This window comes from Stigmatopora argus, chromosome 13 (genome assembly GCF_051989625.1).
Source record: "Stigmatopora argus isolate UIUO_Sarg chromosome 13, RoL_Sarg_1.0, whole genome shotgun sequence".
Classification (NCBI taxonomy): Eukaryota; Metazoa; Chordata; class Actinopteri; order Syngnathiformes; family Syngnathidae; genus Stigmatopora; species Stigmatopora argus.
The window spans coordinates 5,892,230-5,915,144 of NC_135399.1; the positions used below are offsets into that span (position 1 = coordinate 5,892,230).

A 22,915-nucleotide genomic window follows, 5' to 3' on the forward strand; every position below is an offset into this window, starting at 1 on the left:
ATAGCACTGAATCAACTTACAAACAAATTCAACTTATGAACAATCGCTCGGAACCAATTGCGTTCGTAAGTAGGGGAGCGTCTGTACTCTTTTTCACAGTAGATGTCGGCCAAGTAACACTTACTATTTGTTATTTATTTTCTGTTTTGCAGTAAGAAAACAACCATTACTGATGAATTAATTCCTTATGATATTGACCCTAATAATGTGCTTTTGATTCATACAGTATCTCAGAAATACGACATGTGATGATTTTCCCTTCAAAGTAACACATTTGTACTCCCTATTAAAACCATGAATAATGGAGGTAGAAATTGTGAATCAGGGGGCGGCTTATAGGCAAGAAATTGTAAAATTCAGCGATTTTTATGGGTGCGGCTTATATGCGAGTAAATGCAGTACCTTTTTGTGTGAACACTTAGATCTGGCTAGCATTGAAATGGTCCTGGCATTAAAAGGAATTAAGATGCAAAAAATAGGAGACTTGATGAAATTTAGCAGTTCTCTTCTCCGGAAAATATATTTCTCAATTTCCTTCAACAGTGTGATTTTGTTTTTGAAATTTGCAAAATACGGCTGCATTATTTGTAGTAAAGGAAATAAGAATTTATTAGTTTGGAAAGATTTTTTTTTAACTTTCCACTTTTTATTTTTTTTGAGAACTACTTCATTAGCAGTTTAAAAACATACCTGTTATCTAAGGTAATGCTCAGTGTTTTTACATTAAAACAAGACTGATTGGAATATTAATGGTGCGTGAAAAAATTGGGATTGGCAAAAATCAATATCAGCAGGTCAGGCATTTAAAAACATCTATGTATCAGTCAGAAAATTGTGATTGGTGCACCCCTAGTTTAATATTTGACATGTCACATTTAAACATATTCAGTTCTTTGTTCTAATGTTTTATTCCTTCATTTTGTTAAAGAACAATGCAGCAAACGCCCTCCGAAGTGACTCCAAGCCTTCTCAACAGACGCCGTCCCATGGCCAAGATCAGAGCCACCAACCCGGATCCAAGCCGTCCTTACCGGGCATGGCGGAGCCAACCCCGCCCCAGTCGGCAAACCCTGGAAGCCAGTCCGGCGTTATTCCACAGGACGGTTCGTCGAGCACAACTATTGAATCCAAAAATCTCCCTGGCGCGAGCCCCAACAACAACAGCGGCGGCCCAGTTGACCAGACACCCCTGAGCCAACCCGAGGCAGGCCTCAATGCTGCGACAGCGGGCGAAATAGGTCCGGGCGTGGGGCCCGGGGGGCCGGGTTTGACACCCCAACAACAGCAGCAACAGCTAGCTCAAGAGCTTCTAAACATGGAGGCCAACACGGAAGGTCTATCCCAAGAGCAGTTGGAGCATCGCCAGCGTTCACTTCAGACGTTGCGAGACATCCAACGCATGCTTTTTCCAGACGACCGTGACGCGCCGCCCCCCGGACCTCCGCAATCCCACGGCGGGCCCCACGACGGAGGCCCCGACGGCCCTCCTCGGAGGTCGGAGCCCGGCCCTTTGCAGGCCATGATGGCTCAATCTCAAAGCCTCGGACCGCCGGGCGGGCCGGGAGGACCTCGCCCGCAAGGCCCCCCCTTCGGACCGCCGCACGTTCCCAGAGACATGCCTCCTTTTCCACAGGACGAAATGGGTCCTCACATGGGGGGACCTGGCGGATGCGGAGACGGTGATCAAATGACCCCGGAACAAGTAGCGTGGTTGAAGTTGCAGCAAGAGTTTTATGAGGAGAAGCGGAAAAAGCAGGAAATGCAACACCGACCTCTTCCTCCGGACATGATGATGCACCCCCACGGTCCACGCGGCATGATACGAGGACCTCCACCACCCTATCAGATGGGTCCAGGAGAAATGTGGGGAGGACCGAGTGGTCCGCAAGACCCTTATCCAGAACGCATGGGTATGGGTCCCGGCCCCGTTCCTGGCCCTGGCCCGAGGGGCATGTCCTCCCACTTGCAAAGGATGCCCGGCTTCACGGGAATGATCAATCCAGACATGGAAGGACACCCGCGGCCTGGAATGGGGTGGCCTGACGACATGCCGCCACGTATGGGAGATCCCCGAGGGTTTCCCGGAGGTCCGGGCACCATGTTTTCTGGCCCCGGTGGTAGAGGGGAGCGCTTTCCAAACCCTCAAGCGGTCCAAGAGGCAATGTTCCACCAAGGTATGGGCGAGAAGGGCCTACCCCCCGGCATGATGATGGACATGCAAAGGATGATGGGTCACCAAAGAGGTGGAATGGAACCTGGTAACAGCATGGGGATGTTTCCGAGAATGCCCGGCGACGGTCCCATGAGCCCGTCATCCAGGCTCCAGGGAATGGGGGGTCGAGAAATGGGCCCCGAGTTCGGCATGGGGCCCGGTCCTGGGCCTCACATGCACCCTTCCAAGCTACGAGATCCTCCGATGACCTTAAGTCCAGATGAGATCATGAGAATGAGAGGAGGCCCCCCCATGGAAGCCATGGCTGCGCAAGGTAGGGGAATGCAAGGTCCTCCCTTCGCCGAGCAGCCGCAACCCGGAGAATTTCCGATGGGTCCCGGTCGACCTTTTCCAGGGGGCCCCGGAGGAATGAGAGGCCCACACGGGGAGCAAGCGTTCGGCCCGGAGCACAGAGCCACACCGACGGGCGGCAACGGTCGCATGAACCACCTCCCCCCTAATGCCGGTCCTCAGCAGGGCCAAAGAGGGCGAAAGCCAGCAGATCTGAATGTCCAAGGGGGCGGAGGCAACTCCCCCAGCGTCAACCCACTCAAATCCCCACCTCTGAGGCAGGTGCAGTCTCCCATGATGGGCTCTCCCTCCGGAAACCTCAAATCGCCTCAGACGCCGTCCCAGCTGGCCGGCATGCTCACGGGTCCCACCGGTCCCCAGGGCCCTCCGGTGCCCTCGTCGTCGGCGCCGATGAAGTCGCCGCACTCCATGATGGGTTCGGCGGGAGCCTCCCCCGTTCATATGAGGTCTCCTTCACTTCCCAATCCATCGCCGGGATGGGCTTCCTCACCAAAGCCACCCATGCAGAGTCCTGGAGTACCCCAACAAGGTGGCAAGCCCCCTCTTAGTCTCACCTCACCAAACATGATGGGCAACATGGAGCAAGGTATAGTACGCATTTATTATTTACCTTAAAGCAGGGGTGGCGAACAAGTTAGACACAATGAGCAAACATTTTAAACTGAGATTCAAAGAGCCACACCGAAACAGACATGCACACAAAACTATATTATTCACCATAACACTTTTTTCCCCTTATAAAAATGAACCCTGATGAATTTGGGTGCGTTTTAAGCGACAATATAAATAAGACAAACATGCAACGAGGCAAATATATAATAATAATAATCGGACATAGGCCCTGTCGTCATTATCAACAACAAAAGCCTAATTGTCATCACACCCACAATCTGCGTATGACGAAATTGGTAGTGCTTCTCCATAAGGTGCGCTTTCTCGCCAAAAGACCCAAATAAGTGATCATTTCGGACTCGTAATTTGGCATTCTGCCGTTATGGATACATCGCATCACCCCCCGAGCGGATCACTTACCTCTCACTGTCTTTCACTTACCTTCAGTCAGCCAGTAGGAGGCAGATCATCGCCCAAACATCTTTTCATATTACCTCACCCTGAAGTTATTACACAGAAGGGATTGTGTGTTGTGTTACCGCAAGTTCAGAGTCCTGATGGATGTGGGGAAAAAACTCTCCTTAAGCCTATTTGTCCGTACTTTGTGGGGCCTATAGCGTCTGCCAGAGGGCAGCAGCTGGAACAGATTGTGACCAGGGTGGTATGGGTCCCCGATGATGTTCCTGGCTCTGCTGAGGTAACGAGGGCTGGCAATGTCTGCCAGTGAGGGCAGAGAGCAGCCGACAATCTTCTGGGCAGTGTTAATAACTTTCTGCATGGCCTTTTTGTCTGCTGCCGTGCTTCCAGTGTACCAAGCTTAATGAGCCACGGTATATACAAAATATGATAAGAAGCAAAGATTCATTTTGGCCGGGAGCCACGTGTTCGCCATGAATGAACCGCCAAAAACATTTTTTCGCTCTTCCCGTTCAAAATGAATTGGATGTGCAGCACTGTCAATGGCACCCACAACCAGTCCTCCCACTTTCAATGACAGTGGCAGGAAATGAGTTAAATTTTCCTTACTTCTCTGCCATTTTAGGGTACTTATGGGTCATTTCTTGTAAATGTTGGATTTTTTTTAGCTTTTTTTTTCAGCTGCTTCTTGTCCATTGGTCGTTTGTTGCTTTTGGGGCATTTCCCAGTTACTTCCTGTTGGCTTCATGTCACTTTCTGTTGATTTGGTGCACTTTTGGGTCACTTCCTTGATAACTAACTCATTGCTGCCATTGACAGCGTCATTTTGACTAGGAGAGGGCGAATAAATGATGAATGTGAGTGCGGACACAAAACTTTGCAAAGTGCAGTAGACCATGCACTCTATTACACAACTCACAATTTTCGGTTTTACTGTGCCAATGTTAAATTAAAAGCATGGGATTCTTTCTGTATGTATAGTATAAATGAGCTACAACGTGCTTGTGCCAGGCAAATTGAACTAGGAGGTTCAATTTGCCTCGTCGTACTTTGCAGGCCGCTTCCGACCTACTGTACGTTTGACGCCCCCGTTGTAACTTTTTGACTGCGATACATTTTATATAAATGATCCAATTGAGTCTTCAATGTATAAAAAGACAGTTCAGTCATACCTCTACTTATGAAATTATTGCTTCCAGAACTTTTTCGTAAGTAGAGCAGTACTTTATATGTAAATTCTCTAATTTGTTCCACTGTCCTCACACAACTGCCAACTAAACCCTTTAAATTGGCCAGTGTCCCGATTTTGTAGGAAAGGTGAAAAACAAAGATGAGAGAAAATTATAAGAAAATGATTTATTAATGTCTTAAAATGAATGACAAGCATGAAATAGTTCCCTCCGCAGCTGCTATAATGGGGCTTTGCATTTTTACGGTTTTCAATTGCTTAATAATGGGAATTGCAATCATTAACAAGGGGAGCATTTAGCCGGTTTAGTAAGAGAGAATCTTGAAACATGGATAGTGGTTGCTGTGTGACAGCCAATGAGAGCCCAGCAGAGGGTAGCGATGTTCTAAAGCACGTGTCAAAGTGGCGGGCTGGGGGCCAAATCTGGCCCGCCGCATCATTTTGTGTGGACCGGGAAAGTAAATAATGAGTGCCAACTTTCTGTTTTAGGATCAAATTAAAATGAAGAGTATAGATGTATATTAAATTTCCTGATTTTCCCCCTTTTAAATCAATAATTATATTTTTTTAATCCATTTTTTTCTGTTTTTAGTTCAAAAATCATTTTGTAAAATCTAAAAATATATTTTTAAAAAGCTAAAATAAACATTGTTTTAGATCTATAAACAACGGAATATTCAGGGCTTGTAATCCAGTTCTTATAATCCATTTATAAAAAAAATACCTAAATATTATATCTAAAATGATCCGGCCCACATGAAATCGAGTTGACGTTAATTCGGCCCGCGAACCAACACGAGTCTGACACCCTTGTTCTAAAGTGAGAATCAATGCATCCTCGACAATCTTTTCAAAATAAAATAACGGATAAGGAAGTGCATTTACTTTTGGGGGATTTCATAACTTGGATCTTTTTCATATCTCGAGTCACTCATTTGCATAGACAAAAATTTGTAACCTGAAAATTTCGTACCTAGCGGCATTCGTAAGTAGAGGTATGACTGTATCTGAATACTAGTACTATCGAGACTTATCCATTTTCTACCCAAGACACAACACGGATGCACAGTTCGCTGTCTCCGCCTTGTGGCCGTACGGTGTACTGCGCGTAAAAATAGCGCACCAGCACATTTCAAAGTTTGATTTCCGTTTCTGTATCTGCCACCTTGCAGGTGGCAACGGCCCCGCCTCTGCTCCGCCTTCGTCCGGCGCACCGACTGGCCCGATGTCCCTGCCAGGAAACGTGCCGTCGGGCAGCCCTTACACCATCCCGCCTGAGCCCACGCTCTCCCAGAACCCGTTGTCCATCATGATGTCACGCATGTCAAAGTTCGCCATGCCCAGCTCCACGCCCCTCTACCACGACGCCATCAAGACTGTCGCCAGCTCCGATGACGACTCGCCGCCGGCGCGCTCTCCGAATCTGCCTTCAGTCAACAACAATGGTAACGTTGCATTAGGACAACTGCGTTTCCCAACTGGTTACTGAGCCCAAGCGCCTGTTTCATAGGAGATAAACTTTATAGTAATACCTTGAGATACGAGTTTAATGCGTTCCGGGACCGAGCTCGTATGTCAATTTACTCCATTTTTTTTAAACTAAATACAAATTTACCCATCCGCACTCTCCAAAAGTACACAATCAAACAGAATTTACAATGGAAAAACATCTTTTTATTGTTTCTAATTCACCACCTACTAACAAATACCTGTCTAGATGTTATGATCTTCAATACTAAAATGTGATATCATTCAGTACAGACGTTAGCGGCTTAACGTGGACGAGAGAGAGATATGACAGGAGAGACTTGATGGTAACATAAACTTTAAATTTAACTGAAATGAACTTAGATTACTATACACACACTTAAAAATACGTTTTAATCTTACGTTACAGTAAATTTAAACCTTCTTGTGCGATAACCGAGGCAAAGATGTTGTTAATGTATTACACTGCGGCGTTTGAGGCGGATCTTCCTGATTGTCCATGCCTCAGAACTAAATGTTGGTTTCGCTGGTGTCTTTTTCAGATGCTTGCTTTTATTTCAAGTCCATGTAGATTCCGCTGGCTTTCTCACAGATTATCGACTCTCACGCTATCTCCGGTAAAAAAAAAATGCAACCTGTACGTAGATATCTTTACGCGAGGGAGATGCGGCGAGAAAGACAGACACTCGGACGGCCGCATCAGGAACCATCTGGTATCCTCCTATCTCAAGGCAAAAATGTTGCTCAGAATTTTCCTCTTATATATCAAATTTCTCTTTTGTTGGGGCACTCGTATGGCATGGTATTACTGTACTGACAGGTTCACTATGTAAATTCTGCCCTCTAGTGGAAGAGGGTTTAAATTGTCATTACTGGAATGAATAGATGACTAGAGTCTGCATTCCTGGACCACTAAAGTGAAGTTTTTCCACATCTGCAGTACAGTACATTAATTTTCTGTCTGTTTTTAGGTATGCCAATGAACCACCAAGGCAATCCCCGCATGATGGGACCTGTGAACTCGGGACCCATGCCAGCACTCAGCCCCCTAGGCATGAATCCGATGGGATCCCAGCCCCTTTCTCATGGCATGCCCCCTCAAATGCCCTCTCCCAACGCCCCCAACATGGGCCCCGGTATGATACCTCACGGCATGATGATCCCGGCAAACCCGCAAGACCCCGGAATGGCCAACCCCGCAATGATGGCGCAGGGACGTCTGGGTTACCCCCACCGAAACCAGGGCTACCCTCTCACTCAGTCCCCGTCCCAGCCGGGCCCCTTCTCGCCGCACAACGGGCCGGGGCACCAAGGGTTCCCCGGGCACCCCATGGGCTTCCAGGGAGAAGGAGGGCCCATGGGAGGACGGATGGGCAACATGCCACACGGTGCCGGGCCAGACGGGGTCATGTGCAAGCCGAATAACCCCGGGGGGCCCGAGTTCAACAACATGCAAGGCGGCTTCAGCGAGGCGGACCTTCACGAGGTGATGCGGCCGGGGGCCTCCGGCATTCCCGAGTTTGACCTGTCCAGGATCATCCCGTCCGAAAAACCCAGCCAGACTCTGTCCTACTTCCCCCGAGGGGGGGGCGACAACCCCGGAGGCAAACCGCCGCACCCCGCTGGCTTCCCCATGCAAGCCATGATGGGCGACGGCCCACCGAGGATGGGGATACCCATGCAGGGGATGGGAGGGATCCCGGGGGGACCCGGCGGGGGCATGGGCCCCCAAGACATGGCTATAGGCAACCCGGGCCACAACTCCATGCGCCCACCGGGGTTCATGGGCCAAGGGATGATGGGCCACCAGCCCCGGATGATGTCTCCGGGCGGTCCCGGGGGGATGATGCAGGGCCGGCAGATGGCCCACCCCGGTCCCGGTGGCTCCCCTAACATGATGATGTCACTGCAGGGCATGGGCGGCCCCCCGCAACAGACGACGATGATGATGGGGGGGCAGATGAGGCCACGCGATATGGACATGGGCTTCAGTCCGGGCCCTGGAATGTTCTAATGCGGAATTTCTGGAATGTTCCGGAACCCTGTAAGACATCTTTCTATGCGGGAGGCTAATTGAGGAAGTATTATCCTAAACACGAGTCATGGATGTACCCTGGAATCAACGGAACCTTTTACCCAATCGACGTCGGAGTACTTTTTGCCACAAGAACAATTTTGACTTACGAACTTTAGAATGTATGGAATTGTTGTGCATTGGTTTCGCCAAAAAAAAGACAAAAAAAAAAACGAACAAACTTTTTGTGTTTTGGGGGGTATAGGTGGAGATGGACAACAACCTTGGAGATGTTTAACTATATGTCAATCCTTTATTTTCCCTTCTCCGGATCATGAACAACAACAACAACAACAACAAAATAACGCGGTATGGAACAGGATTGAACAGACGGGATAGAGAAAAATGTGCTTTGTGAGGACTTGGGTGGGAACTCCATTTTGTCTCCATTGTTTTTGACTGTTTCTGTACAGTATATACATGTGAGTGTGTGTATGTGTGCGCAGGTCTGCGTGTGCGCGTAGGCATTCTTTCAGTGACCTCGACTCTTAACTCTTTGGCTTCCACTGACGCGTATAGACGTCCAATCCAGCGGACAAATCCCAACGGGTTGGACGTCTACTCCCGTCGAAATGGCCGCCAACGACTTCAAAACAAAAAATACTGTACTGTTTACCATTGGTGGGCTATTTGAATATTAGTCTATTTTAATTTCCTTTGTAACTCCAGTGTATAACAAACCAAACTATGACCTCATTAAGATGATAGTATTATTAAGGAAAAAAAATGACAAAAAAAGAAAAAGCACAAACGTGGACCGCCTCCGAAAGCGGCTTTTTATTTTTCATTTTAATCACACAAAAGCTCGCAAGCTCCAAAATTTCCACGACTTCCTTAGTCAGATCGCTAATACCCAGACGTGCTACGTGTGTTCTTGTTCCTGTTTTTCAAGTTTAGTTGTTTTGCGGCTCTCTTGTTGACTCTGGGTGAATCATTCCCACAGCAATAATCCCCCCGCCACATTTCCTTCGACGGTGGAGTCGGCTATGAACGGTGGTATGCCAGGTAACATAGAACTAGAGTTAGCTAGATCTGGTGTAACCGTATGAAAAGCGATGTTTTGCGCACGCTGCTTTTTACCATCCAGTTGACTTCCTCTCTCTTTTTCTCTGTTGTATAAGCTTGTCATGTGTTTCTCCGTTGGCTTTGGTGCAAATAGTCTACCAGGGCTGTGGTGATGGACTACAAATAAAAGATATTGTTTTGGTATATTCAGGTGGTCCGTTGCGTGACTTGCCAAAGATTCCTTTTGCCTCATTTTTAGACTCAAAGTACAGACACTCCCCTACTTACGAACAACGGTACATAAGAACATGTCTGCACAAATGGCATATGTCGAAGAAATGTTCGGAAAGAGATGCTGTAAGTTCGATTTTGTATTGCGCGCCTTTTTCCGAGTAGTGCTTCTTTCCGCCGCCAATACCGACGCTTGGCGCTGTGAGAGGGAGGAGGCTCAGCAACATGTCCAGGAGGAGGAGGAGGAAGAAACGCCTGTCCCCATGAAGAATTTCGAGACGAAACTCTTGGCTGAGGGGTTTTCGCCCATAGATAAAGCCATCGCACTCTTCGAGCAGCAAGACCCAAATATTGAACGTTGCACAAAGGTTGCAAATCAATTGAATGATGACATACAGTGCTACCTCATCATTTATGATGAAAAAAAGAAGAAACCTGTGCAATCGTCGTTAGATCGCTTCTTTCGGTCAGTTTCTAGTAAATCCTCAAAGGAAGATACTCATCAACCCTCATCTTCTCCTCGACCCTGAACTTCTTCCTACATTGAAGTTACGGAGGAGGAAGTAACTTTTGAAGCCCATTCCAGCGACGACGAAGACCCTCTCATGATATAAAATCCTCCTCTTCCTCCTCCTCCTCCATCATCTCCTTAAGCATCGAGTACATCTTCCAAAAGTAAGTTAAACTTCATTTTATTTATCTTATTACGTACATGTACATACTGTGTTACTTATACAAGCCTTAAACATACTTATATAAACCTTCAATATACTTATATAGACCTTAAACATAAATTATAATACAAAATATAGCACTGAGCAACTTACGAACAAATTCACCTTACGAACAATCGCTCGGAACGTAACTCGTTCGTAAGTAGGGAGCGTCTGTACTCGTTTTTGTGGTTTTTTGGGGCCAAAAAAGTGACAGGAATGACTTGTATGTGAGGTGTAAAAGTAGCAGGTGGTAGGTGCGTGTTTTTATGATTTTGGACCGATACCTAGGATTGGTTTCGGTGAGTATTAAAAGCACGCCAAAGCTAAATGTACTCTTATTGTTTCTCGCCGCCTTAAAACCTTTGGTGACAACTTTAGATGGCATGTAGTTTTCGAGTACTGAAACACAGTGGCAGCTAAATACCATTTTTCAACATAATACCAACCAGACAAAACAAATAAAAAAAAATTATATCATATCATGCAGAGGAAGTGAAAATAATGGTATCAGAATATTTTCAGACCGAAAAGATTGAAATGATTTTTTTTTAAAGTCCAATTTGTAGGGTACTTCTTTCAGGTGGTCTGTTTAAAAAAAAAAAAACTAAAAATTTTAGTATTCAATTTTTTTTTTTCATTGGCGACATTTAGGGTCCAATTTATTTGAACTGGTACGGCTAGCAACAAGACCCTCCCAGTCCTAATGTAGTGGATAGCTTTCACCGATAATGGCAACCAATGAGTTAAATAATATTAACACCAATTCTATTGTTCTATTATAATTATAATTCTATTGTTGATTATATGAAGACACTGCAATGGTATGAAAGTGCCACCAGAATTTGAATTTTTAACACTAGTTTTCAGGATTAAAACTCAGATGCAAAATATCTGCCGTGGGAAATTACAAGTCATACATTGTAATAATACAAGAAAGAAATTCCAATATTAAGAGATTAAAATCAAACTATTACGAGGTTAAAATTGAAATATGAAACCATAGATTGTACTATAACAAGATTCAAATCATAATATTATGAGATTAAAGTCATTTTGTTGCTTAGTTTTATGTTAAGTAAACCGGAAGCTGTTTGGTTTTCCTGTGTGAGCACAAAATGGCTCTTTTTGTAATGTCAGGTGGTTGAAGTAATATTGGGAGGGGAAAAAGTCGTAATATTATGAGATTTAAGTTTTTCCTGTTTTTACCGTGATTTTAACCTTGTAATAGTTCAATTTTAATCTCATTATATTCATTAAATTTTCCTCTGAATTTTAAATTGTATAACTTATTGCAACTTCCCATGACACACCAATGTGCTGTGGCACAGTGGTTGGGAAACACTGGTATAGGTAACCAGGGAAACGCAATCGACTCCAATTTAATTTTAATCAGATGTCCTGGCAATCATCTATCAATCCATCCCCACTGACTTCAGGCGAAAGGCAGACTACGCCCTAGACTGGTCGCCAGTCAGCCATAGGGCACACAGACAGACGACCATTCACACTCAATCATACTGCCACCAGCACCGAATTCGGGCGAGTGAACCCCTACACCATCAGGTTTTTTTTTTGAATTTTGAGGCTCACAAAAATTCAATTTCTGGTGGCACAGATTTTATTCCTTACAATAGACTTTGCTTAATTTGTGCATAAAATAATTTTTCCCAGAGGAATGAAGTGACATTTTTTGGTTTGTCAGCAAAACCATATCAAGCCAGCAATAATATAGTTTGTCTTTAGCGTTTCAACCTGTCGCCTGTGCTGTTGCAAAGCGACTGATAAAGATCAGTGTCAAGCGAGCACGCTGAAAGAGCCTTCTGGAACTCCTCCAGGGGGCAGTAGAGTCCACTGCAGCCCGGAATTCGTTGCTCCTGGAGAAAACGAATGCACTTAGGTCTTCCCTCAACTATCGCGAATTCACTTTGTGATTTTTTTTTTCAGCTATTATCATTTTTTTAAGTTCATAAAACTGTGAAAATCCACACAAACTCATAAGCGGAAGCCACTCTTGCTACTGGGACTCGGCCCTGAAGAAAAAAAAGCTAGTTATAATAGGGGTGAACTTACTTAGTGATTTTTTGATTATCACGGCCATGTCTGGTCTACATTAATCGCGATATTCGAGGGATTGCTGTATTGGGTTATCACCAACAACTGCTGGAGTGCCAAAATTAAATCAATGGGTTCGCTTATTATCTTCAGAAGGGTTGCGTGGGGGTGCTGGAGCCAATCCCACTAACTATGGGGACCGGACCAGGCCTGGGCAGAAGGAGACAGACAACCATTCACTCTCACACCTAGGGACAATTTAAAGTGTTCAACCAGCATAGAATGCAAGTTTTTAGGCTGTGGAAGGAAAGAGTACCCAGAGAAAACCCACGCAAACCCAGAAGAACCGACCTGGGATCGAACCCACGATCCCAACTAACCAATCGGAGACCGGGGCTGCCTAAATCAATACCTATTTCACAAATTTCAGTATGTAAGTAAATATGTTTCTATTTTTGTTATTAAAGTTTGGCAAAATTCAATGGGAAAAAAGGGAAATTGGCTAAATAAAAATGGAAATACATTTTTTTTTTTTAAATGTGAATACATTTTAAATAACTAAAAGACGGAAATGCTTGGTAACGCAAATACTAAAATGGTAAGCTATTTAATGACATTTTCTTACCTTTCCCATGTAGGAGACTTTGACAAAAGGCTCTTTGGTGCGTCGGTGCTGGTGGAGCTCCAGCGTGATGTCAGCGGCGTACGGTGGCCATTTCATGTCAAAGATACCCAACGCCATCAGGCACGGGATTAGTGTGGTGTCGTGGGCGGAGTACAGGAACAACTTCCTGTTTGACAAAGAAAAAGTCCACAAGTAAAGACTTGTGATACAATTTCTGTTGCGACCATGAATTAAATCTCAACTTTTGTTTAGTGCCATTGACGATCATAAATGCTGTCAGGTCATCATTAATTATTATTATTAATATCATTAATCAATAATTAATGTTATCATTAATCTCTGTTAATTAAAACTAGTTCTATCATAGACATCCAAACTATTTGAAGTGGGAGGGTGGCACCGAATGGAGTACAAGTTTTGTTGTCTGTGTGATAACATTAAAACAATTGAATTGAATCAAATGTAAAATATAGAAATATTAAAAAAATTGAATATCGATGTTGAAAAAAGAAATTGTGAAAATCAATTAATTGAAATCCAAAAATGAAATTTACACCCAAAAAAATGAGCGTGGAAATGTCAAAACATAAAATTGAAAATAAAATATAAAAAAATTAATATTTGTTATTTGTGAACTTCCCTAATTATTTACTTATTCATTATGACTTATTTATTGATTAAGTATTTGCCTGTTTGTTAGTTGTTGTTTTTCATGCACTTTGTGGTGAAGCTTGAAATCTCACTATACTTATATAATGACAATAAAAGCATTCAATTCAAATACAGTGAAGGTTTAAAAAATGAAACAAATACGTACGTGTCGAAATCAATCAATCAAAATAGGAGCTAAAAAATTAAATAACACGAAAACATTAAAATAGGAAAGTAGAATTAAAACAAAACTGACAATGATGAATGTCCATTCATCCTTCTGCTGTGAAATAAAACTCTGAAACGAGTGTCTCATCTGGACGTCCAATCCATTTAAAGCGGGAGGGTTAGCTGCCACCCTCCCACTTCAGATGGATAGGATGCCGAGCACCGTTAGTCGCAAGCGATGACTTAACCTGTTGGGCTCTGATGAGGTGCCTTGTAGTTTCTCATCCATGTTCAGTAAGAAAGTATGAAGCAGAGGTCCCACGCACAACTGCAAGTTCTCCCTGTCACACACGCACAAAAAAAACTCTTGCGTCACTCTGCCCTTAAGAGTCGAAAGCAGTCAAAGTGTCACAACGCCTCACCGATTGCTGGGTTGGTAGCAGTGAAACATCACCTCCACGGCCCGTTGCTCCACTCGCTTCGTCCACGTGGAAAGCGCGGGCGGGCACGGCAGGCCGTGAGCCTGACAATCAAAATGCACTCCCTATCTTAGTACTCTTACAATCGAGACAGCTTTCAAATTGGAAGACTTTGCAAAAGCGCAAAGACTGACCTGTCTGGCAACCATGTCGTCCCTGATGAGTATGAAGTCGACCTCCGATTTGTCCTTAATTCCCAGATCGCTTCTGATGCTCTTGAGGTCGGCCGCCAAATCCGGCAGGAGGCTCACTTCTTTGAATCGTGGGCTAACAGCAAAAACAGTTGACAGACCAAATTCCTATTTTGTTTAGCAGCCTGACTTTGGCCATGTACGAGATACATGGAAGTCAACAGTAGTAGTAGTAGTAGTAGTAGTCTTTTGTGGTTTCGGTTGTATTTCCGATCCGGAGGGACCCGCCAGGGGACTTCGTGGTGCGCCATGAAGGGGCACGTTCTCGTCTTTTTCCCAGTATACTTGACAATGAGGGTCCCATGGCCCTTTTCCAGCATCCAACTACAGTAATCCCTCGATTATCGCGTCTTCACTACAATTTTTTTTCCGCTATTTTTTTATTTAGTTTATAAAAATGTGAAAATCCACACTAAGTGGAAGCCACTCTTGCTACTAGGACTCAGCAATGGCGGGAAAAAAACAGTTATAATAGGGGTGACCCTACTTCGTGATTTTTTTATTATCGGGGCCATGTCTTGTCTACATTAACCGCAATCTTTGAGGGATTACTGTACTGTCATTGGCTGCCATTGATGGACGGGGCTGGACGTGCATTTTTATTTCTATTTTGATTGGTTTGAGCCATTAGCCATCGATGGTGCTGAAACCAGATCCAACTCCACAGGAGGACCCACCTGGGATCAGCCTTTGATCCCAGAACTGTGTGGCTGACGTGCTAACCACTTGGCCACTGGTCCGTTGTTAAATGTATATGGCAGCATTGTCGCCACCTAGTGTTCCGGAGTACAGAAGTCAGTTGTCACCCAAAACAATTCTGTGTCATCCACGAAAGGGTGTAGCATTGTTAAGACTTCCACATTGGAAGGAGTTTTGAAAAGTTTTACTTTTTCCCCTAAAACCTTGTGACTGTGTAAACGATTGGTTCTTTCTGGAATAGTTTTTATGGTGTAAACGGCCCCTTAGTGTGTGTTTGTTCGGCCTACCGCTAGCATCCATTTTGAAAACCAGCCCAAACCACAGAAAAACAGGCTGCCTTGTCAGGCTAACAAACCTGCTTAGCATTCTGAGCAGCCGGCATCCGTGGTAATTGGGGTAAAGGATTTCTGACTCCACGTCGGTGGTTAATATGGGAACTGTTTCTGCATGAGGAATAGAAATAAAGTGGGGGGGAAAATTGTGTGAAAAAAAAGAATACAGACGCTCCCCTACTTACGAACGAGTTACGTTCCAAGCGATTGTTCGTTAGGTTAATTTGTTCGTAAGTTGCTTCAGTGCTATATTTTGTATTATAATTTATGTTTAAGGCCTATATAAGTATATTGAAGGTTTATATAAGTGCATTTGTATGTTTAAGGCTTGTATAAGTAACCTGCATTGGTTTGTACTGAAAAAAAAAAACATTTAATAAAATGGAGAGAATACGTACAGTACTGTATACATACTACGTATGTTAGAGAGAGAGAGATTTACTAGAAACTGGCCGAAAGAAGCGATCTAACGACAATTGCACAGTTTTGTTTATAAATGGTACCGACGGTCGAACGATTCAAGTTGTATGCCCGTGCAACGCACACCATTTTCTCACCCGCATCAAGCTTCTTTATTATTGCCACTTTCGTTTCAAATGAAATGGCTTGCCTCTTCCTTGCACTACCACCCTCACTAGAAGCCTTTCGGTTTTCACCAACCATATTGAATAATGCACGAGATATTTAATGATAAAAATGAAAAAAGTTCTTTGCGCACTGGAGATACGTTCACGCACTTACGCACTGCAACGAACTGGGCAGAGGAAGGTGGATGCTGGGTAAGCTCTCACAGCGCCAGGCGTCGGTAATAGCGGCGGAAAGAAGCACTACTCGGAAAAAGGCACGCAATACAAAATCTAACTTACAGCATGTCTTTCCGAACATTTTTCGACATATGCCATATGCGCAGACATGTTCGTATGTACCGTTGTTCGTAACTCGAATGTTCGTAAGTAGGGGTGCGTCTGTAGTAAGGTTACCTTTCTGTTTTTGCTGGAAAAGACCCGCCACCAAACACCTAGCAGACTCGATGGTTCTTACAATGTTGGTCGAGCGCACACTTCCAGAAAACAAAACAACACAACAAATTGATTTCACTGCTTGCATTAAAATATTGGCATCTCTCTCCAATCCACTTACTAGACCTCGTCAGAACAGAAGGTATCACTGAGGAATGGAAGTTCCTCGACGTATTTTCTCCTCAAACGCTCTCCGAGCTCGTACAGCTGCTGCATGCCCAAAGTGGTCAGCTGACCGGCAAACACGCCGCCCTGATAATATGGTGGGCGACAAACACCAAGTTAAGCAACACTACTGGTGTGCAAGACCAGCAGTCAAAATGAAATCAAGAAAAAAAGGAAATTGGAATGAATCAGTGTATGAAATAACTCAATACAAATAAATAAAACTGAAATAAATACATCAACATCCAAATTAATCGTGAAATATATAAATATTGAAATAAATAAAAAAGGTGAAATATATATGAAAATGAATTTTAAAAATCTGTATGTATGTTGTAATACACATACACACAAATATATAAATATAAGGAGAGAGATGTCTCGAAATGTGAAATAAATGTGAAAATAATATTTGAAATATACCAAGAAAAATAGAAATACATACTGGACTAACGAAGTACAAAGTATTATACATAAAAATTACTTAAGGACAAATTGGCATCAATTTTGAAATTACATTTTTTTAAATAATCAGAATAAGTGCTAATTGACAAAAAAATGAAATCAATAAAATGTAACATATTTTGCAAGAGATTATTAAGGGTGGGGGAAAAGAATACAAACTGAAATGAACACATTAAAACTGGAAAAAAATGGGGTGAAATAAAAACTGAACAAATTTCATGAATGACACTCCTGGTCCTCCAAAAGCTTGACACGAAAAAAAAAGCGAAACCAACATGTTTCTCAAACGTGCCTAAAACAGCTACTCACGCTCAGTTTCTTCTTCCTGTAGCCGTCTTCCAATGGAGATGAAGGTCTGCGCCCCCCGTCCAAATTTGTCACCACATAGTTAATGTGCGTGTGAGGGGGAGGCTCCAAGAGGCTGGGCACCCATTGCGCCTTCCACAGGAAAAAAATGCATTAAAATAAAAATATGCAGCCATGGCAATTATGACATTTTACCTCCAACACATCAGGGATGGAGCTCAGCGGCGTGCGAGCGCCATGCCGGAACAGAACCTGGACAAGTTTGAGCTCATACTGCGAGACGTTCCTTTGCCTCCACCACCAGACCGAACCCAAAGCGATGGACACGGTGCCAAAGACGCCCACTTTAGTCCAAATTTTCCTCATGGCCGTTCTGCACAAGAGAGTAGCATCAATTTATAGCATTTATTTTGAAATGGGCACAGTAGCCTTGGGTTCTGCTTGACAATCTCCCCAATGTGAAAAAACAAAAAAAACAGAAAAACATTAATAAAAATGATTAAAAATTATTATTTTTTGTTGTTGTTGTTGATCAGATTTGTGTTTATGTGCCTGTTGTCTGCTTTGTCTGTTTCTTAACATTAGCTTCTTCCTTACACTTATGCACCTGCACAAATAGAAAATGCTTTTGCATGTTTATTATTCATTTTAATTCACTAATAAATATTTTTTTCATCATTTTCGTTTCTCACATCCATTCATACAAAATTGGGGTTATTTTTAAAAGGGTTTAGTTTTTTTTTAAAGAGTGGAACGAACTATAGTATTTACATGTTAAACGCTATACTTACTAAAAATCCAAGTTACAAAACAGGTTCTGAAAACAATTCATTTCGTAAGTAGAGGTACCACTACATTTGTTCTCCATAAGGGTAATGTAAATAATGTGACAAGACTAAAATGAGTTATTGCAGAATTTTGTAACAGTTCAGTTTTTTTAACCCACGTTGGATTGGATTGGATAACTTTATTCATCCCGTATTCTGGAAATTTCGTTGTCACTGTAGCAAGAGGGTGAGGATGCAGAAATAGGAAAGGCATTTTAGATATAAATAGATAGGTAATAAGGAAGTTAAGTTAAGTTACCCAAGTTTTCGCCCTTCTGCTGTGAATTTAAATTTGTTTGGTCTGCGAATAGTCACCGTCAGGCCTCCCGCGTCAAATGACTTGGACGTATAGCGCCGTCAATGGCAACCAATGAGTTCAAGTCAAGTCAAATCCTCGGTTTACCAGACGAAATATTTATTTACTCGTTTCAAATTCTTATAGTAATAGTAATGGACTGTTCGGTTTTTCTACAAAACAAAAAAATAACTAAAAAATGTTCTTATTTATTTAGCTGTTGTTAGGAACTTACGCAAAAAATCGGGTTACGTCGCAAGCGTAGTCAACGATTCTGTCGTAACAGAGGAACCTGTGTAAAACCTCGAGTAGAGGCGTTAGCATTTAACTACTATATTTGGCGTTAATGTTAAGTGTAGAAGCTGAACGGTCATTTTTTTTGTTACAATAGGAGATAGTTTGGAGTAGGCCAACTACTCCCCAGACATGTGATGTCAGGTTCTATTCTTTTGCAGCAGGAAATGATAATGATACGACAGCTAGCGAGCAATGATAACACCAAAAAAAGAGAGACGTTTGTTTCATTAAAGCGACAACTTACACGAGAAGTAACAGGCCAAAATAATACTCGGTTTTCGGTCTTAGTCCAAAAGACACTCGAGCTGCCGGTTGAAGTCAGGACATCGAAGCAAATGGAACGTGGAGCTTATCGGCGTGCCGCACTCGAAGGGGGCGGGACTACATTTCCCATCAGGTGTGTGCCGTAGTCACGTTCGTATTTGACGAGAGTAAGGATATATTGTGAAAAAGCAGTCTACTGTATGGCAATTAACTTATCGTTTCACGAATGGCCATTTATTCTCATAATTATTATGATATATTTATTTATAATATTTATATTTTTATTACTATTTGTTTTATACAGCATTTTTGTAAACATGTTTTAGTGAACCTATGACTTCTTCTATAGTATTTCGAGGGGGCAGAAGGGCGCTTCTTCAATAGTGTGTCTGCCCTCTACTGGTTAATAAAGATATTACACACTTTTAACAGATCATTTATTGGGGAAAATAGAGCAAATAGTACATACAAATAGAAACGCATGTGCATATACATGATAGGATGAAGAAATTGTTGCTTTTGTTGCGTACGAAATCTTAAGTTTTATTGAAGCCTTTCTTCCAACGAGCTAATGAATTTAATAGTCCAAACCTGGTTTTGGTAAAAGAAAAAAATAGAATACAAGAAGAAATAGTAATCTAGGTACAACAAGTAATTGCATAGTGGCAAACCATTTCCATCCAAACAAAAAAGAGAGAGAAACGTAACAAGTGCAATGTTGCCACCTAGTGGCCATATATTAAAATACGACAGGCACTCCCATGAGAATTTTCATCGTTTTCTTTCTTTTCAAATGTATACATCTCATTTTAAGGCACTTCACCTTTTTGCTAACTTCACAGTTATTGAGAGCACAACAACAATTCCCTGAAAATGCAAACTGATTGTCTTTGAAATTTGGATACAACATGTATATAATAAACTGAATGCACTGAAACCACATCTGATCAATGGTCAACTCTTCATGAAATAGTTCTATTAAACTCTTTTTTTAAAATAAGAACTCTACTTTGTCCAGTGTCTTCATTGCGAATGCACAAAACCACATATTTAAGTGGGTAAATATATCCTCTTGACATCGCCCACAACAATGAGGTGCTCTAAAATGACCTCACTGTTTTACTACAAGCAAAATTTGAAATGCAGAATTCCAGCCATGATTTGAAACATGAAAAATGTATAAGAAACAAATCTCTGATTTCACTTTGGGCCCTAGTTTGTAATAAACATAGGTTGTAGACTACATGCCTTATGTTCACATGATCAATTCCAACCCTAATATATAGTTTGTTAGCCAGTCTTTTCTGATTGAAATGCAACATTGGTATGAAAACACAGCTTGACTTTCCATCTGGCAACCCAAGTCTTGTCATCTTATTTTTTTTCTTTTTTGGTGTATCTCCTTGATATTAAAACCAAAAAAAAAGGAAACGTAACCTTCTACTCAATTTCTAAATGTAAACTCAAGTTTTTTTTCACTATGTATGTTGGTACTTTTAACTGATGTCACAAAATCGCAGCCACGCTGTCATCTTTTGCCTATTTAAATACTCAATACACTCAATTTATTTTGTGGTGTATGCATATTTTTGCTCAAATATAGAAATGTTTCATGATGTATTTTATTAATACTTCTGACTATATTTACTTATAAGATGTTTATATATTAAGTCAGTTGTTATTCCTGTGTTTTGTGTTAATTTTTGTTTCTATTTCCAATTATTTTGAGTGCATTACTCACTTGTGGTTGCCAGAAAGGTCCAACTAGCTATCTATTGGGACATGAAACTGACTGGTGGTACTACTATGGTATTGGGAATCCTTTCAATGTCAGCTCAACAAAAACTGTTGGCCAAAATGAGCATTGGAGGAACATATGTATTAAGGTGGTGATGATGATAGTTTTTTAAGTTGTTGACCGAAAGTATTGTGGTCTTTAATGGGTCGTTTTAGGGGAAATTGACATTTGAACTGCTTGTGTGGTATACAAATACAGCAATCATATCTATTGAGTGATTGTCCATTCCTTTAGTGTAAAATGAAACGACAACAATGCCTACAGGGGTATATAAATCAATAGAAACCCCTCCCCCATTTTTTTGTAAGCCCGGCGGCCCACTAGACTAAAACAATCACACAAAAAAGTGTTTTTTTTAAAACCACATTTCAATTGTTTGGTGAAACATTTGTTTGACAATACTATCATAATGTTCTCTTATTTAAAAAAAAAGTTTTTTTTCTTCTAAAATCATGTCTTCTCAACAACCAAGTTTTCTGGGGGAGAAATGTTAATTATAATTCGAGACATCTTTTTAAGACACCTGGAAGTGTTTGAAATGGTGAAAGATTTGGTTTTTTTGGCATTTTGATTGTGTTTTCTGCAAAGGTTGTCTTTATTCAATTATTTAGTGCAATTGACTGCAATAGACGTCCAAACTTAAGCATCGCTCCCACCCTTCACAGTTCAAATGGAGTGGAATTATATCGCTATCAATTACCCTGTGGTCCAAATAGATTGGGCATCTAACACGGTCAATGGATGTAAAAACACATTTTTGGTACCAAATGTGTTCCTAATAAACAATATTCAGGCGTCTATTATGATTCGTGTTGCGTTCAAAGGCGGTCCTGTTAAATGGCCAGGTCATCCGGTCGGCTCCGCCCACTGCTTCCGCTGTACTTGCTGAGACGTCGCTTGTCTTGGTCATACCTATGCAAAAAATCCTCATCGTTCTCCAGGTCGCTGCGGTGGCGCTCGGCCGCCATGTTGGCCGAGTTCTGCTGCAGCGCCATGCGGTCGCTGTAGGGAACGGAGGGCACACAGCGGCTGAAGTCGGGAGGCGGAGCCAACGGGGGATCGATCGGTGGCTGGTTCGAGTTCGGCGGTGCTTTAACGGAGACCCTCTGTCGTACACATTCCCTCATGCTCTTCCAACCCAAGTAGTAGAGCTCCAACACTGACAGTGCTAATGACACGGCAGCTACAACTAACATAAAAACAATGAAAATATTCTTCTCGGTGGGCCGCGACATGTAGCAGTTGACCGGATTGGGACAGGGCGAGGCCGTACACAGGTAGAGCGCCTTGAGGAACACCCCGTAGATCATGTATTGAACGGCGACGAAGATGACCTCCATCGTGGTGCGGATGAGAATGCTGAGGACGTACGTGTGCAAAAGCGGACCTCGCAGGCGTGGACGGGCCTCGTTCTGTCGCAGGCGCTCCTTTTCGACCTCCTCCGATCCGTCCGGGTGCTCCTCCTCGAAGCGTCGCCGTCGCTTCTCCTCGGCACGCACGGCGTGCACGGCGTGGCCCATGTAGATGAGGGACGGCGTGGAGACAAAGACGATCTGCAGCACCCAATATCGGATGTGAGCGATGGGGAAGGCGCGGTCGTAGCAGACGTTGGTGCAGCCGGGCTGCTGCGTGTCGCACAGGAAGTCGCTCTGCTCGTCACCCCACGACGACTCTGCTGCCGTGCCCAGGACCAAGATGCGGAAGATGAAGAGAACCGTCAGCCACACCTTGCCCACCGACGTGGAGTGCTCCTGGACCTCCTCCAGGACGTTCCCCAGCAGGCTCCAGTCGCCCATCGCGGCTCACTGACGACCAACCGCCGCCTGATGGGCGAGATGAGAAGCGGGGAGAGCGTTTCAGGAACCATGTTTGGGCCTTCAAAATGGCCGCCTTAGGACCAGGCCTACCTCCAACCATTATTTTTGCGATATGTCAACTAATATGAATGTTATTTTACTATGGGCTGAACAATTTAGCTGTAAATGTGCCTTCGGAACATAAAACTAGGCGCCGAGGCGTGACCGGA

The 22,915-nt window shown here is 43.2% G+C and overlaps 3 protein-coding genes across 4 annotated transcripts in view; 1 reads left to right on the plus strand and 2 right to left on the minus strand.

The window, feature by feature from the left end:
• Positions 1–9,515, plus strand: part of bcl9 (BCL9 transcription coactivator) — a 48,431-nt gene extending 38,916 nt beyond the window's left edge. For both annotated transcript variants that reach the window (XM_077616677.1, XM_077616678.1), the window contains exons 8-10: positions 929–3,110; positions 5,915–6,187; positions 7,202–9,515. In XM_077616677.1, coding sequence (XP_077472803.1) covers positions 929–3,110; positions 5,915–6,187; positions 7,202–8,244 — 3,498 coding nt within the window. In that variant the 3' untranslated portion in view covers positions 8,245–9,515. The remainder of the gene's footprint in view (positions 1–928; positions 3,111–5,914; positions 6,188–7,201) is intronic.
• A 1,504-nt stretch (positions 9,516–11,019) lies between these two features.
• Positions 11,020–19,238, minus strand: acp6 (acid phosphatase 6, lysophosphatidic). The gene is made up of 11 exons (XM_077617603.1): positions 19,072–19,238; positions 17,604–17,781; positions 17,412–17,540; positions 16,594–16,724; positions 16,434–16,513; positions 15,477–15,564; positions 14,366–14,498; positions 14,175–14,275; positions 14,001–14,093; positions 12,934–13,099; positions 11,020–12,130 (listed from the first exon to the last, which is right to left on the minus strand). The coding sequence occupies exons 2-11, from the start codon at positions 17,772–17,774 to the stop codon at positions 11,996–11,998; spliced, it is 1,227 nt and encodes a 408-aa protein (XP_077473729.1). The 5' UTR covers positions 17,775–17,781; positions 19,072–19,238; the 3' UTR covers positions 11,020–11,995.
• Positions 19,239–20,668: 1,430 nt separating this feature from the next.
• Positions 20,669–22,685, minus strand: gja5a (gap junction protein, alpha 5a). The gene has a single exon (XM_077617036.1). It carries the CDS (start codon positions 22,683–22,685, stop codon positions 21,723–21,725), a length of 963 nt encoding a protein of 320 aa, XP_077473162.1. The 3' UTR covers positions 20,669–21,722.
• Positions 22,686–22,915: the final 230 nt, after the last annotated feature.

Bases quoted from the DNA above. Each gene is read 5' to 3' on its own strand.
- acp6 (XM_077617603.1), bottom strand. From the start codon at position 17,774: ATGAGGAAAATTTGGACTAAAGTGGGCGTCTTTGGCACCGTGTCCATC. The intron at 17,541-17,603 runs GTAAAATGTCAT...TTCCTGTGGAAG, and splicing joins CCATCCCTGATGTGTTGGAG to GCGCAATGGGTGCCCAGCCT. The intron at 14,094-14,174 runs GTGAGGCGTTGT...CGTGTGTGACAG, and splicing joins TGCTACCAACCCAGCAATCG to GGAGAACTTGCAGTTGTGCG.
- gja5a (XM_077617036.1), bottom strand. From the start codon at position 22,685: ATGGGCGACTGGAGCCTGCTGGGGAACGTCCTGGAGGAGGTCCAGGAG.